This window comes from Tarenaya hassleriana, unplaced genomic scaffold, assembly GCF_000463585.1.
Source record: "Tarenaya hassleriana unplaced genomic scaffold, ASM46358v1 Cleome6, whole genome shotgun sequence".
Lineage (NCBI taxonomy): Eukaryota > Viridiplantae > Streptophyta > Magnoliopsida > Brassicales > Cleomaceae > Tarenaya > Tarenaya hassleriana.
This window is the reverse complement of record NW_010968505.1, coordinates 2,365,856-2,379,982: the sequence shown is the minus strand read 5'-3', so window position 1 is coordinate 2,379,982 and position 14,127 is coordinate 2,365,856. Positions and strand designations below refer to the sequence as shown.

Sequence of the window (14,127 nt, the reverse complement as noted above, 5' to 3'; positions counted from 1 at the left end):
GCATATATATACAAATCTTACTTGTTTTTAGGGACACAAATCTTACTTGTTTTTAGGTCATATCATTACAAATCTATACATTTTTTTCTTTGCAAATTATACTTTTTTATAATTTTTTGATAAAAATATCTTACTTTATTATATAATTTTAATATTACCATTTAGCATCCCGAAAAAATGTGCAGCATAAAAAGCAGATTTTTTTAGAAACTGTGTTATTCGGGGAACTGTTTTTTTATCCGGGATAACTGTTTTTCATTCGGGAGAGTCTGTTTTTTATCCGGGAGAGTATTTTTTTTTGTCCGAGAGAGCTGTTTTTTGTCCGCAAGAACTGTTTTTCGTCTGGGAGAGTCTGTTTTTCATCCGAGAGAACAATTTTTTTTAGAGAGTTGTTTTTCGTCCGAGAGAGTCTGTTTTTTATCTTGGAAAACTGTTTTTTGTCCGGATGAAAAATAATTTTTCGGATAAAAGATAGTTCTCCCGGACGAAAACAAGTTCTTCCTCATGAAAAACAATTGTTCCGGATGAAAAACAGTTCTTTTGGATAATACAGTTTCCAAAAAAATCTGTTTTTTATACAACATATTTTTTCGGAACGGTAAATGTCAATATTGAAAATAGACAATAAAATAAGGATATTTTTGTCAAAAATTTATATAAATATAGTTTGCAAACGAAAAAAAAAAAGTATAGATTTCCAATGACATGATATATTTTTGGTACACTGGCATAAATTTTTATTGAATATTTTCTCCACTTGATTTCCCCTCTTCTTTTTTATGTTTTTCTGTAACGATATTTTTTGGAATTTTTTAAATAGCATAAATACCACATAAACCCATTGTAAAAACAAACAATTTTTTTTTTGGTGATAACTAGGTTATCAACCATCAAATTTTGAACCTAGCCGTTCTTAAAATAGCAAAATATACAGACACAGAAAGAGATTTAACTATTCAAACATTACACTTCCGAGGAAAAAAGCAAGAACACATAATTTGGATGATTTTGAGAAATCACCCGTTATAATATGAATATTTCATCCAATTCCACATTTTATAACATTTAATTATATATGTGTGTGTGTATGTATGTATACGGTATACCATAGAATGAATATAAAACAATACTATATAATTAAATAATTGTTAACTCAATTTGTGAACCGATAATGACTTAGGTAACTTTTATAATCTTACATTGGTTTGAAAAGCCCCATAATTCGTCAATCTCCCGATTTTTTTTAACTCTATGAAATATCGATCCACAAAAAAAGAGCAAATAGAAAAAATACACAATTCTATAGATTATTTCATAAAATTTATTATAACATCATATTTTGATAATTCAGTTAAAAAAACGGAACCACATAAGGTATTGTTCAGTCATAAATCGCAAAGAATGGAAATACTTGGGTACTATGCAGTCAGATTGAAATAGAAAAAATACTGAAAAAAAATGAATTGTTCTTATATTATTATTAATTGAATGTAGAAATATAATATATATGATCTAAGTATATTTTGTAAAGTGATTTATATATAAAATATAAACGAATTTAAATAAATATTGTAAATATCAAATATTTTTAAAAATATAAATATATTGTATATCCTCAAACAATACATGATTAAAGGTGGAGAGCAGAGGATAATGTAAGAGATTATACGGTTCGTATGTAATTAGAGGCTAATCGCAGGACATGATCAAGGATCACTCAAATGCCATGCCAAGTGGAGAGCAGGAGGATTACACTTGTGTGTTGCTGACGTGGCATTCTCGCATTGGTCGGAGGGAATAATACGCTACGGTTTACTCGCTGGACCTGACCCGTGACTTCTCCGACACTCATAACCCATCTTCCCTTTCGCTCTACAGACTACAGCTGAAGTAGGTGTAAAGCAAAGCCTCTTCCCTTTTTTTTCTCTCTAGCAAAATCTCACACAGGATCGGGTAAACATCCCGTGAGTCGCGGGGAAATGGGAGAAAATTGATTGCGGGTTTTCTCTCCAGTGCGTGATTCTTCAATGCTGTTGAAGAGAAAGATTGGAAATGGAGAGAGAGAGAGAGAGAGAGTAGCCTGGGTTGGTGATTTGTGAATTGTAGTTTATCGTTCGTTGTCTTGTTCTTCCTTTTTTTCGCATCGAAGAGGAAAACCCTAGTTTTGGGTTTTCTGGATCGAACTGGATTCCGCTTCGAGGTTGAATCCGTGATTATGCATTTGTGGAAATGGAGACTTCTGTAGCGGCTTTGGAGCGGCCACGAGGTGGAACTTCGAATACGGTAGTGAAGTTTCTGGGCTACAACAGTTGTCGTATTTGTTTTCTCATTTTTCTTGCTTGGTTGCGGAGTAAGTGAAGTGATAATGGCAGAGAGAGAGAGAGAGAGTAGATCGCAAAATGTTTCTGTAATCTGGGAATGTGCTGATAGTGGTACTGGAATTGTATCCACGATTCAGTTTCTTCGAATCTCAGTCCGACCGTAAACATCCAAAGGAAAAGTTTGGAAATCTCTGTTTAGTCTCACTGTAGTGTAAGAAAAAACCTGCATTATGATTGACAGGGGCTGTTCTTGGGAACTTTGACATTGCATTGAGCTTGACCTTTGCTAGGCCATATCTGTTTGTTGTTTTTGGTACATGTGGTTGGAGAACCGCGATGGTGTCATATGAGGACTTTTTTTTTTAGTGGTAATCAGTCTTGGAAGCCTATATCACCAACCTGGAAGTTTTTCGGTGCATCTTGACAGAATTTATGGGATTGGTGTTGGGTACATTACCAAGACATCAAAAGAGCAACTAAGTTGATGGACAGCTGCTTTTGTTAGTGATTTGTGGGGATTTATTAGATGTGTATTTTAGTTAGTGATCGGTGATTCCACATAATTCCTTTTCGTCGAATCCCTGGAATTGAATTGCTGATTTCAGAGGGAAAGTGGACAACCATAGTATGCAAAGTTTAAGGGTTTCTGTATTTGAATTTTGATGGCATTTCAATTAACCGATGAGTAGTGCATGGACTTTGATCCTGGCAACAGAATGGAGAAAGATTTCAAGCCTTCTGTTGATTTTACAACCCATCATTTGGTTCTACCTGTTTTCTCCATGTTTTGAAATGTATATTTGATTGCTGAAACTTATGTTGATCATTAATGTTATCTATCCCATTTATATTATGGCAGGTTTTTAAGAGTGGTCCGCTCTTCATATCCTCAAAAGGTAATTCACAGGGACTTTTGATTTGTTTTATCTACCTATTTTATGTTCAATTTTCAATCTTCACTGTATTTTTTCTATCAGTTACTGCAGAAATGAAACTATTTCCTTGTAGCAATCGATCTTCAAGTCCATTGAAACGTTGCTTCTGATATTCTGCTCTACAGGGCTAGGATGGAAGTCTTGGAAGAAGCGCTGGTTCATACTCACACGCACTTCTTTGGTCTTCTTAAAAAATGACCCTGTTAGTATTTGCTCTCACTTTGCATATTTGCTTACACCATGGGAAAAAATATTAATTACCTTCAGAAGTCACATAACTCCGTGCATCAGAGATAACATAGATATGTTAAGAAAGAATGTGGTTTGAGTTGTCTAATTCGTTTGGAAAGTTATTCTGTAGTGTTGAAGTCGCATATATTTTCTCATTGTATCAGACTAAGTAACAAAATGTACAATGTGCTTCTATAACTTGTATTGTAACCACAGTTACTTTACATGGTATAACATGGTATACAGGCAACACTTTTATTTGGGTCTAAGATTTTGTTTTTCTATTGGATCCCCCTCTTTGGGGATTGTTACCTAGAACAGCACTTTCTCTTAAATACATGTAAAAGAATGCATAGACATTCCTGTATTCAAGTTATGTTTCCTAATGTTTGTTATCTTGGCAAATGTTTGTGAGCCCCCAATATAAATGGTTCCTGTATTTACATGGATCTGTATTTGTGTCCTTGCAAATGTAGGGTAAGGTTATTGTAATGGTGATCTAGGAAGCTGATTAAAATGTTTTGCAGAGTGCATTACCACAAAAGGGTGGTGAAGTTAACTTAACGCTGGGAGGCATTGACTTAAATAATTCTGGGAGGTATGTAGTATACTTCCAGCTGTTTAGAACAGAGTCCATGGAATTCTACTTACACATTCTCGTTTTCAGTGTTGTGGTGAGAGAGGATAAAAAATTGTTGACAGTGTTGTTTCCAGATGGGCGTGATGGGAGAGCTTTCACTCTCAAGGTACTTCAATATCCACATAAGAATCTAATCTCATATCGTATAGACATTTAATTTCAGCATGGTCTAGTTACCGTGGTGGCTGCTCCCTTGTCCGGTTTTAATTTCTCTTTTCATTTCCAATCTGGATCATGTAGGCTGAGACATCAGAAGATTTGTACGAGTGGAAGGCTGCTCTCGAACAAGCCCTCGCACAGGCTCCTAATGCAGCACTTGTCATGGGTCACAATGGAATATTCCGTGCCGATACCAATGAGTCTCTCGAAGGATCCTTTCATCAATGTTTGTTCCAACACATCTTACTGCTTTTATAATCACTAATTTATTTCCCATAATCTGTCAAACTTTGCCTACAATTATTAATGGTTTCGGTCACTTAGGGAGGGATAAGCGTCCTGTTAAATCCTTGGTTGTTGGAAGGCCAATCTTGCTTGCTCTTGAAGATATTGATGGAAGTCCCTCATTTCTTGAGAAAGCTCTCCAGTTCCTTGAGAAGTATGGTATGTTTCTTGGCCATCATTGTGCTTTGTGGTTTGCCTGTTATGCTCAAGGTTTTGATGGTTAAATGCCCCTTTTGATTCCGAAGGCCCCCACTCCGTCTTTCCTGTCGTGGGCAGTGTCCTTCCAGTGCTTAGATTCTTTGGTATTTTTGGGTTCTCGTTATCTCGTATGACCAGTCTCAAAGTTTCTTCTAACATTCAGGAACATATGAATTTCCTTTTCTTTTGCAAATGTGTTCAGTTATTTAACCGCTGCTTTCTTTTGGCTTCTTGGTTTTTTGCCCCTTCAGGAACAAATGTTGAAGGAATTTTAAGACAGTCTGCGGATGTCGAGGAGGTGGAACGTAGAGTCCAAGAATACGAACAAGGTATATCCTTCGCAAATTGTTTTCTTGCTCGATAAATTTAATTATGTTATGTCGGGGTTGGGCTTATGTTTATATCATCTTACACTTCCCTGGTAATTCTGATGTGTACCCATGCCAATGAGTTTTTCACCTTATTTCCTTCTTTCTCCAAATAATTTTTCATAGGTAAAACAGAGTTCAGTGGTGACGAGGATCCGCATGTCATTGGAGACTGTATTAAGGTAGTTTCTTCATGTCTATGTTGCAATGTTCAATTCCACTATTTAGTACATGTTTAGCCAACTTTACTTTATCTGCAGCATGTTCTGAGGGAATTGCCTTCTTCTCCGGTTCCAGCATCATGTTGCACTGCTCTGCTGGAAGCATACAGTGAGTTCCTTCTTTCTGCTCATTCCTTTACAATAAAGACTATTTGCAGTGATGTATATATGTTAAGTCTTTGAAAGGAATTCTGTGACGTTAACACCTTTGCTGGCAATTTTAATTTTTTTAATCAGAAATTGATTCTAAGGAAGCTGGGATTAGTTCACTGCGCTCTGCTATAGTGGAAACATTTCCTGAGCCTAACAGACGTTTACTACAACGGTATGTTTCCAGATGCACTTTGAAGCCTTTTTTTTGCCATCTATCTGATTCTGATATGGTGAAATGTTTATAATATTCAATAGATGCTGCATACAATTTTGCTTGTTAATCATTTGCAAATTAAAACTGCTTGACCACTTCCTAGTCAGTTTATCTGCTAGATGTAATCAATCTGGCTTCCATGAGCAAGGATGCTTGAGAACCCTTTCTGAAATTTCTTCAGAAACGCTTATGTTTAGCTTGATATAATACTATGCAGGATTTTAAAGATGATGCATACTATCTCATCTCATTCTCACGAGAATCGAATGACAGCATCTGCTGTAGCTGCCTGCATGGCTCCATTGCTCCTACGTCCTCTAGTAGCCGGTGAATGTGATTTAGAAGACGAATTTGAAACCAGTGAAGATAATTCTGCTCAGCTTCTTGCTGCTGCTAATGCTGCTAATAATGCTCAATCCATCATTACAATTCTTTTGGAGGAGCATGATAACATATTTGATGTAAGATAGGCTCAGAGTCAGATCATTGCGATTTCGATTAAATTCCTTCGATGCAACTGTATTGCTTATCTGTGATCTTTCAGGAAGGGAATGTACGAAGATGCTCAATTTCTACTGATTCACATATCGGAAATAGTGGCCCTGATGATTCAAGTGATGATGAAAACTTAGACGTGAAAGTTGGTGGATGTCATAATGTGGAGAATGATGTCGAGCCAGTAACCGATGATGATAATGAACGTGCACTCAGTGGAAAAATGACCGAGAGCAGTGGTTATGCAGGCTGCGATCTCTACGACTACAAGGTTCATTTCGTTTTGCCCAACTTGACCTCCCTACCCCCTCAATTAATTCATGCATACATGCCAAGGTTGTGTGATAATATTTGTTCGTCATATTCCTTTGATATACCGAAATGCCTCGATTTTAGAGTGATACTCACTGTTGGTTATGATATGGATCATGCCTTCCTTAGCTATCTGCAGCTGTACGATCTCCTCTGTTGTGGTTAATCTTATTTGGGTATTGTTCCATGGTATCACATAATTGAGAGCTGTATGATTTTCTCAATTGTATGAACTTTTTTCGTAGGGATTTATTGCTGATGACTCCGATGTTGAATCACCAAGAGATATCACCGGTCGAATTGGGCATTCAAACTTGCAAACTGATCCTCTTGTGAGGAATAATCATATTGCCCGTGCCTTGGGCCAACTAGCTAGAGAAAAGAAAGGAGATGATGGTCCAGCCATAGACGGGGAAAATTCATGTTTCTCACACATTGGCACTCCAGGGACGACTCTGGCTGCTCCTGGACTTGAATCATCGAGTGGTAAATCCACGATTAAGGGTACAGGCTCCTCTGTCAACACAAAGCGGACAACATTCTGGGGTCGGGGCAATGTAAGTGTTCAGTTATCTTGTAAAACAGTTAGGATTTTTGTACTTCATGCAGCTGATTTGACGCACAATATAAGTGTGTGAATTAAGAAAACTCCAACCTTCTTATTTTCTCTGGTTGTAACTTGTGTTGAGGAGGTTTATTAAAAAATTCTGTCATGTGACTGTAGTTGTTCTGATCTCACTCGACCATAGAAGAGTATAGGCCAAAAAGGCTCTGTATTCTTGGGAATCTTGTATAACCTTTGTTTTGTGCAATTTCTTTGGCACAGGCAAAAAAGACGCCTACAAATGGATCATTTGATTCTTCAGGAGAGGATGAGTAAGACTTTCGCTCTTGATTGTATCCATCATCTCTAATTATTTTTCTCTGTGGTTTCATTTGGTGATTATGCTACTTTTATCTATGTTGTCTCAAATGGTTAATCCATTGTGTATAGGCTTGCTATACAAAGGCTGGAGATCACGAAAAATGAATTGCGGCAAAGAATTGCAAAGGAGGTAAAATAGTCTGCTGCTGAAAACGTTGAGTTATCTGCTGAGTTATTAAAGGTGATAACTCCACTGTTATTATTTGTAATAGGCGAGAGGGAATGCGATATTACAGGCTAGCTTGGAAAGAAGGAAACAGGCCTTGCATGAACGTCGCTTGGCACTTGAACAAGATGTACGATCTTTTTCTATGTTTTTAAGTTAGATGAAAAAGGAATTCATTTACAGGTTGAGCTTACCTTGTGGAATACTTGAATAGGTGTCAAGTTTACAAGAGCAGCTGCAAGCCGAGAGAGATCTCCGGGCTGCACTGGAGGTCGGTTTGAGCATGTCTTCTGGACATTTTAGCTCACGTGGCATGGATTCTAACGTAAGTATGAACCAAATTTTGTCCTTTTCCAGTTGAAATTCTAGCTATGGTAAAACACTCTCTACCATTATTATTGTGAAGACAAGGGCTGAGCTTGAGGAGATTGCTCTGGCTGAGGCTGATGTGGCCCGGTTGAAACAGAAGGTTGCAGAACTACACCATCAGCTTAGCCAGCAACGCCAGACTCACTTCGGAACCCTCTCCGACACACGCGATAATAATCGGTATCTCCACAATCAAAATCGGCAAATATGAGTTGAATTACTTTGTCTTGTACTTCTTCCCCATTTTATCTTTAGATTTTAGAGATGACTCATCCTTGGTATGGTAAGCTTTGATGTTTTGAACTTTATTTCATCAGTAGTCACTTCTTTATTGATCTCAATGAAGATCTTACTCTTCAGATTAAGTATACTATACTAGCTTATCGATCACAAGCTCTTTTAAAGTTGAGATGATTACATTCGATCTTTTGAGAAGCCTGTCACGTATGTGCTAAAATATGATTAGTTTTATATTTTTCTTCGTTAAAATATGTCCCATTTCTGCAGGAGGTTTCTTCAGCAAGATTTTGATTCCACCCTTGCCTTTGTAAATAATGAAAGAAAACAAAGAACCGAGGTATCTCTTATTTATTTTTAATTATTTATTTTTTAGATTAAACTATAATTGTCCAAAATTCTGTTAAACTGTAGGAGAGTTTCCTAGGGACAGAATGGAGAAATAGTAGAGCAGCGGGATCTGCAGGTGTTGGGCCTGTTTGCAATAGCAGACAATCACCTCGTCAACAAGTACCAGAATCAACGAACTTGATTGACTCTGTGAACATTGAAGCGTCCTTGAATATGCCTTTGGATGAGCTTCCAGCCATAGATTCCCCATCTGTTCCTTCCACTTCAAGAACAGTAGATGTAAGACCTTTTCCTCTTTGCTTTCACCAGTTCTCTTGATCAAGGGTGATGCCTTTTTCATCATTAGCTATTCTTCGTTAGGTAGAAGTAAATTAGTCGAGGATGATGCGTTTGGACTGACAGTATAGTCAAGACTGCAGAGCAACTCTTTCTGCTTGGCCGTAGACTGGTTAGTTTTGGTGGTCCAGTTGCAGTGGATAATGGCCGAGCTCACTGTACGTTTGATAGGAACAAACCCTTACCCATGGTTTGGAGTCTAGTACTAACTACAACCACAACTTAGCAAATGAATTGCTCTTCATCTTTCCATTGGCTAACAATGTTCTGGCACTGACCAAAATGGTGGAACAACATGATTAGGAAAGAGGCTTCGGAATATTACGAATAGAGATTCAAGTGTGTAAAGCAGAAGAAGCCGTACCCTTTTTTGGCTTTTCTATCTGCAGTCGACAGAAAACTGAACTTATCGAACCTTTTGAGACTAGAACTGATTGAACCCTTTGAGGTCTCAATCCGCTGCCGAGTAACAACCCCTTTTGAATTGAAGTCTGTCTAGTAGAAATCCTCTCTCTCTCTCTATATATATATAGATAGATAGATAGATAGATAGATAGATAGATAGATAGATAGATAGATAGAAGTCCAATACATTAACTTGCAAACCATTTAAATCTAACAGTTAGGATGTGGATAATTTATTTCAGCAAGGCACACCAACACTTAAAAAGATGAAATTCCCCGCTTTATTTCCTTGGGCTATGGATAACTCAAATGTTTAACCATGACATGTGTTGCAGATGACAGAATACCCGAGGCTTCCATCTGCAGCTCTGGTGGAGTTAACGACACGTCTGGATTTCTTCAAGGAGCGACGTTCGCAGCTCATGGAGCAGCTCCAGAACCTCGACCTCAACTACGGCTCATCTTCACAAGATTTCATCCACAGACCATCATCTTCTCCACCTTGGAACTAAACTAACTACTAAAGCATGTCCCTCCCATTTATCCACTCAGTCGTCCTTCTCTGCTCTGTACATCCTTTTAAAGATTCCAGTATAGTTTTCTCTTCTCTTGTGCTGCTTCCTCTTCCTCTTTTCTATGATTCCTCACATAACCCTGAAATTCCATTCTTCTCCTCCCGCAAGTAATAATCGGAAAAAAAAAAAAAGAGGTTGAGTTCTGTTTGGAGTATGACCCTTTTCATGAGCCATCATTCTGTGTATGTAATCATCTTGTAATTGCATTTTCTGTGTGAGAATATATGGTTTGTTCTTGTAAGTGGTTTTCTAAGGTAGGAACCAGGCGCTAAATGTCATCCCATTTTCTCCGAGTTTTCAAAGTACAGGGACCATTGTGTAAATTACTCCAAATACTTTTTTTTATCTCTCCGTGCAAATTACTCCTCCTTTTGACAGTCGAAGCGAAATTGGCTTTTGAAGTGAAGATATTTCATCAGATATTGTTAGTTACACCTTCACTTCGCATCACATGGACGCTCCTTTCATGCTAATTTATAAACATATAGGGATTGGGACTACAAATTAAGTTGAAACTATCTAACATTTCAGATTTCTCTCATTTAGTTTTGATTATTTTCCGATTCCTTTTTTTTTATTTTAAAAATTAAAAGTGATATATTTGGATTTCCTTCGTACTTGATTTTTATTAAATTTATTTTATTTATATTCTTTTTTTTGTTTTTATATTAGATTTAGATTTAGTTAAAATTTGGTTACAAGAGAATTAATTGAATATAATTGGGTTCTAATCTTTTTGTAGATTTACATATTTGAATGTAACTATCACCTTTTAATATAAAAAACATACAAATAATTAAATATTAAGAAAATCTCCAAAAAAATACTGAAATTTTAAATTTTGACAAAAAAAATACTGAATTTTTTATTTTATCAAATAAACATTAAATTTTTTAATTTTGACAAAATAAACACTTAACTCTTCTACGATTATCAAAATAAACAAAACGAATGACGTGGTAGGGTGGGCAAAATAACCAAACCCGAATAACCGAACCGAACCCGACCGATAAATACCCGAATCGAACCGAACCGAATAAAATTAAATAACCGTTTGGTTATGATTTTTTGAAACCCGAAATAACCGAACCCGAACCGAACCGAATCGATTAAAAATTATTAACCATTTGGTTATAAATTTTTATAAACTGAATTAACCGAACCGAACCGAACTGTTTGTATATCTTCATTTATATATATTTATATACATATATGAATGTTTATATTCTTGTTTTAATAATTGTTTTATTATATTTTAAATGCATTTTATCATTGTTATTATTGTTTTTAAAGTTTGTATGATATAAACATTAGAAAAAAAACGATCTTTATTTATTTAATAGTTTTATATCAAAATATAAATTTAAATATTATTATTTTATATGTTAAAATAATTATGATAATATTTTATAATATATTATATTTGAATATTTTTTAATTATAAATGAATTGATTTTTTAAATATTATAACTGAATCGAAACCGAACCGAACCGAATCTTTATTTGGTTATAGTTTAGTTATAGTTTTAAATAGACAAAACCGAACCGAACCGAATAAAATTAATTAACCGTTTGGTTATGAGTTTTAATAACCCGAAATAACCGAATCCGAAATAACCGTAACCGATTAACCCGTAACCGACCGTTCAGATTATTTTATTTAGTTTTTTTACAATCGAAAAAAGTTTATGTATTTTTTTTATCACTAATAATCGTAGAAAAATTTATGTATGTTTTGGATCATTTAAAAAGTTTAGTGTTTTTTTAGATTGGTTTAAAAAGTTGAATGTATATTTAACCCAATATTTTTTTATCAAAATTATAAAGTTAGAGTATTTTTTTTGAAATATTTAATGACATCACGGAATTTAAAATTACACGGCAGAAGTTAAAATGATCTGTCGTTGTCGTGGCACGTTTTTACTGGTCCGATGCACAGAAATAGACTACACCTCACTGTACCTGACCCTCATCTTCTCTCTTCAGCTGCAGTTGCAGTTGGCCAAAAGAAAAAGCTTCTCTGGTTTCGTTCATCTCTCAAGCGGATTTGCTGGGCACCAAACCACGTTGATGTGCGAGAATTAACTGAAAAAATGGCGGAAATCTGGGGAGAAGCTTCGATGTAATGGGTATGGTATGCTGTGTCTGTGGAACCGAGAGGAGAGAGAGAGAAATAGAAAGTAGCTTGGTGGTTTCTTTTGCTACTGGAATCGGAAATGAAACATTAGGTTTTGAATTTTTGTGAACTCCTGGGGTTGGTTGATGCTTATTTACTGTAGTCCGCAATGGAGGTTTCTTTAGCGGCTCTGGAGCGGCCACGACTCGGAGCTTCGAATACGGTGAGTGGAGTCTCTGTTTTGATTTGTTTCTGCTTTTTGTTATCTGTTTGGCTGCTGAGAAAGTGGGATGTTGATGAGGAAATGTGTTGGATCTTGTCCGAAGCTGGTAAATCTAAATAGTGTACTTTGTAAATCTGTGATACGAAGAAGTATACAAATTGAACAAATGAGCTCTCGATTAGTGATATTATTAGAGTCAGATTTCCAAATTGGTTGTCGTGAGTTGGAAACTCAGTTTGGAGCCAATGACTTGAAAGAGAACAAAAACTGTAGACTTATAATGCCATATAGATTGTGGGTTTAAACATTTTTTGTGTATTGTTTCTTTGAAAATCAACCTTGGCTTGAGTACCAGTAAGCTTGTGAAACCCCAAAGTATTTGTTCAAATCTAGTCAAAAGCACATCATCCAGAAGGAAAACCGTATTCGTATATGATTAAAAACCGTGCTTATTATCCCTTCTCGAGGCTGTAGACTTAGTTTGGGTCATTTAAGTATTTTCTACTAATCATCTTCATCAGGATATCCTTCGGTAACTTCTCTCCGCAACTGGAAGCATGTATCTGTTTTCTGTAATTTGTTTATGCAGATGCTTATATGCTGTGAACCCATGGGGCAAAGAATAAAAGGAACGAATAAGTAGCTTTGAAAATTTGTGAGAGACATTATTGGTCTTTCGGTTATGTTTGTTGCTATTTATCTCACTTATTATGCTCTAATACTTTATGGCAACAGATATCCCTGTCATTTTTAAACACCTGGCTTAGGTAATTGAAAACCACATATCTTTTAGGTTCTTTAGCTTGAAAGGAATGGAGAGACTTCCAGGAGTTGAAGGGATATGCTGTTAAAGGAACTCTTCTTTTTATTGGAAATGGTGCCTGATGTTTGAAAGACAGCTTTTGTTTAGATGAAAAACAGAAGCAGATAATGGCCAATTAACTTCTGTCAATGTCGTTCATTGTAGCTCAAGCTAAATTTCTTTTCCAGATAACCCTAGAAGGAACTTGAATTCTTGTATGAGTTTGAGACTATGAGTGCTGTTTACGTCTGCAGCTTCAACTAATCTATTTGTTATTTGAAATAGGAAATACTGTGAGCTCATGGTCATCTCTTATTTAAATTAACATTACTATTTTGGCAGGTTTTTAAGAGTGGTCCTTTATTTATATCCTCAAAAGGTAAGCTCTTGTTTTTCTCATTATTCATTAAGACTCAAGTTTGCAATGCTTGTCTGCTTCAGAATTGATTCTTTAGCTATTGCCATCTTGTGGTCTGTTTGATATATCGTTTCTCGCATTTTGATTCAAAGGACTAGGTTGGAAGTCTTGGAAGAAGCGGTGGTTCATCCTTACAAGAACTTCTTTGGTCTTTTTCAAAAATGATCCAGTGAGTATTTAATATTGGATGTTATGCTGTAATATCGGATGACTGTCCTTTTCTTCTCATTATTCGACAACTAAAACATGATTACATTATAGAAAAGCCTTTGGTCTAACTGTGTGGCCTCCCTCATAGCTAGATATATCGGCATAAAGCAACGTTTTTGCTGATTCAGATACTGTGTTATTGAAACTACCTGGCCTTACCCTCTCATGGTGATGGTAGTAGAATTTTGTATTGAGTTATGTCAATTTCATGTTTATTTCCAACTGTAGTTTTTTTATTTATTTGAGGGCTGCTATTAGAAGATTCTGTAGGATCCAATCTTCACTTATAGTGTTGTAAGCTCTTAATAATAAATTCTAGTTTTTATACAGCATTACAGCAAAATCCTTGCTGATGATCACTAAGTTCTTTTCAATGTTTTGTCTCATGATTATGCCCTACATTACATGTAATCTTCCAGTTGTTACTTTCTTCATTATATATGTTTTCTTGTCTCTCTTTCC

General features: G+C 35.9%; 2 protein-coding genes across 8 annotated transcripts in view; both read left to right on the top strand.

Moving 5' to 3' along the window:
* The first annotated feature begins 1,870 nt into the window (after positions 1-1,870).
* LOC104799128 (rho GTPase-activating protein 7) lies at positions 1,871-10,241 on the top strand. 4 transcript variants are annotated; one of them, XM_010521502.2, is made up of 22 exons: positions 1,877-2,283; positions 3,181-3,193; positions 3,382-3,458; positions 4,015-4,085; positions 4,155-4,233; positions 4,368-4,512; positions 4,611-4,730; positions 5,021-5,098; positions 5,264-5,319; positions 5,398-5,467; positions 5,596-5,683; positions 5,943-6,186; positions 6,270-6,491; positions 6,778-7,089; positions 7,359-7,408; positions 7,527-7,587; positions 7,670-7,753; positions 7,838-7,948; positions 8,030-8,172; positions 8,500-8,569; positions 8,644-8,859; positions 9,657-10,241. In XM_010521502.2, the coding sequence occupies exons 1-22, from the start codon at positions 2,230-2,232 to the stop codon at positions 9,831-9,833; spliced, it is 2,541 nt and encodes an 846-aa protein (XP_010519804.1). In that variant the 5' UTR covers positions 1,877-2,229; the 3' UTR covers positions 9,834-10,241. The 4 variants fall into 4 exon arrangements, with proteins under 4 accessions (XP_019056365.1, XP_010519804.1, XP_010519803.1 ...); XM_010521501.2 differs by having other exon boundaries at positions 3,181-3,217; XM_019200820.1 differs by lacking the exons at positions 8,500-8,569; positions 8,644-8,859; positions 9,657-10,241 and having other exon boundaries at positions 1,871-2,283; positions 3,181-3,217; positions 8,035-8,127.
* Positions 10,242-11,870: 1,629 nt separating this feature from the next.
* The window catches only part of LOC104799126 (rho GTPase-activating protein 6), a 9,134-nt gene continuing 6,877 nt past the window's right edge, over positions 11,871-14,127 (top strand). For 2 of the 4 annotated variants that reach the window (XM_010521499.2, XM_010521497.2), the window contains exons 1-3: positions 11,871-12,235; positions 13,380-13,416; positions 13,548-13,624. In XM_010521499.2, coding sequence (XP_010519801.1) covers positions 12,182-12,235; positions 13,380-13,416; positions 13,548-13,624 — 168 coding nt within the window. In that variant the 5' untranslated portion in view covers positions 11,871-12,181. The remainder of the gene's footprint in view (positions 12,236-13,379; positions 13,417-13,547; positions 13,625-14,127) is intronic. The other 2 variants (XM_010521498.2, XM_010521500.2) reach the window with 2 other exon arrangements.

Coding starts and splice junctions, on each gene's coding strand:
- LOC104799128 (XM_010521501.2), top strand. CDS start 2,230: ATGGAGACTTCTGTAGCGGCTTTGGAGCGGCCACGAGGTGGAACTTCG. Junction 7,588..7,669: donor GGCAAAGAATTGCAAAGGAG/GTAAAATAGTCT, acceptor TATTTGTAATAG/GCGAGAGGGAATGCGATATT. Junction 8,570..8,643: donor AAAGAAAACAAAGAACCGAG/GTATCTCTTATT, acceptor GTTAAACTGTAG/GAGAGTTTCCTAGGGACAGA.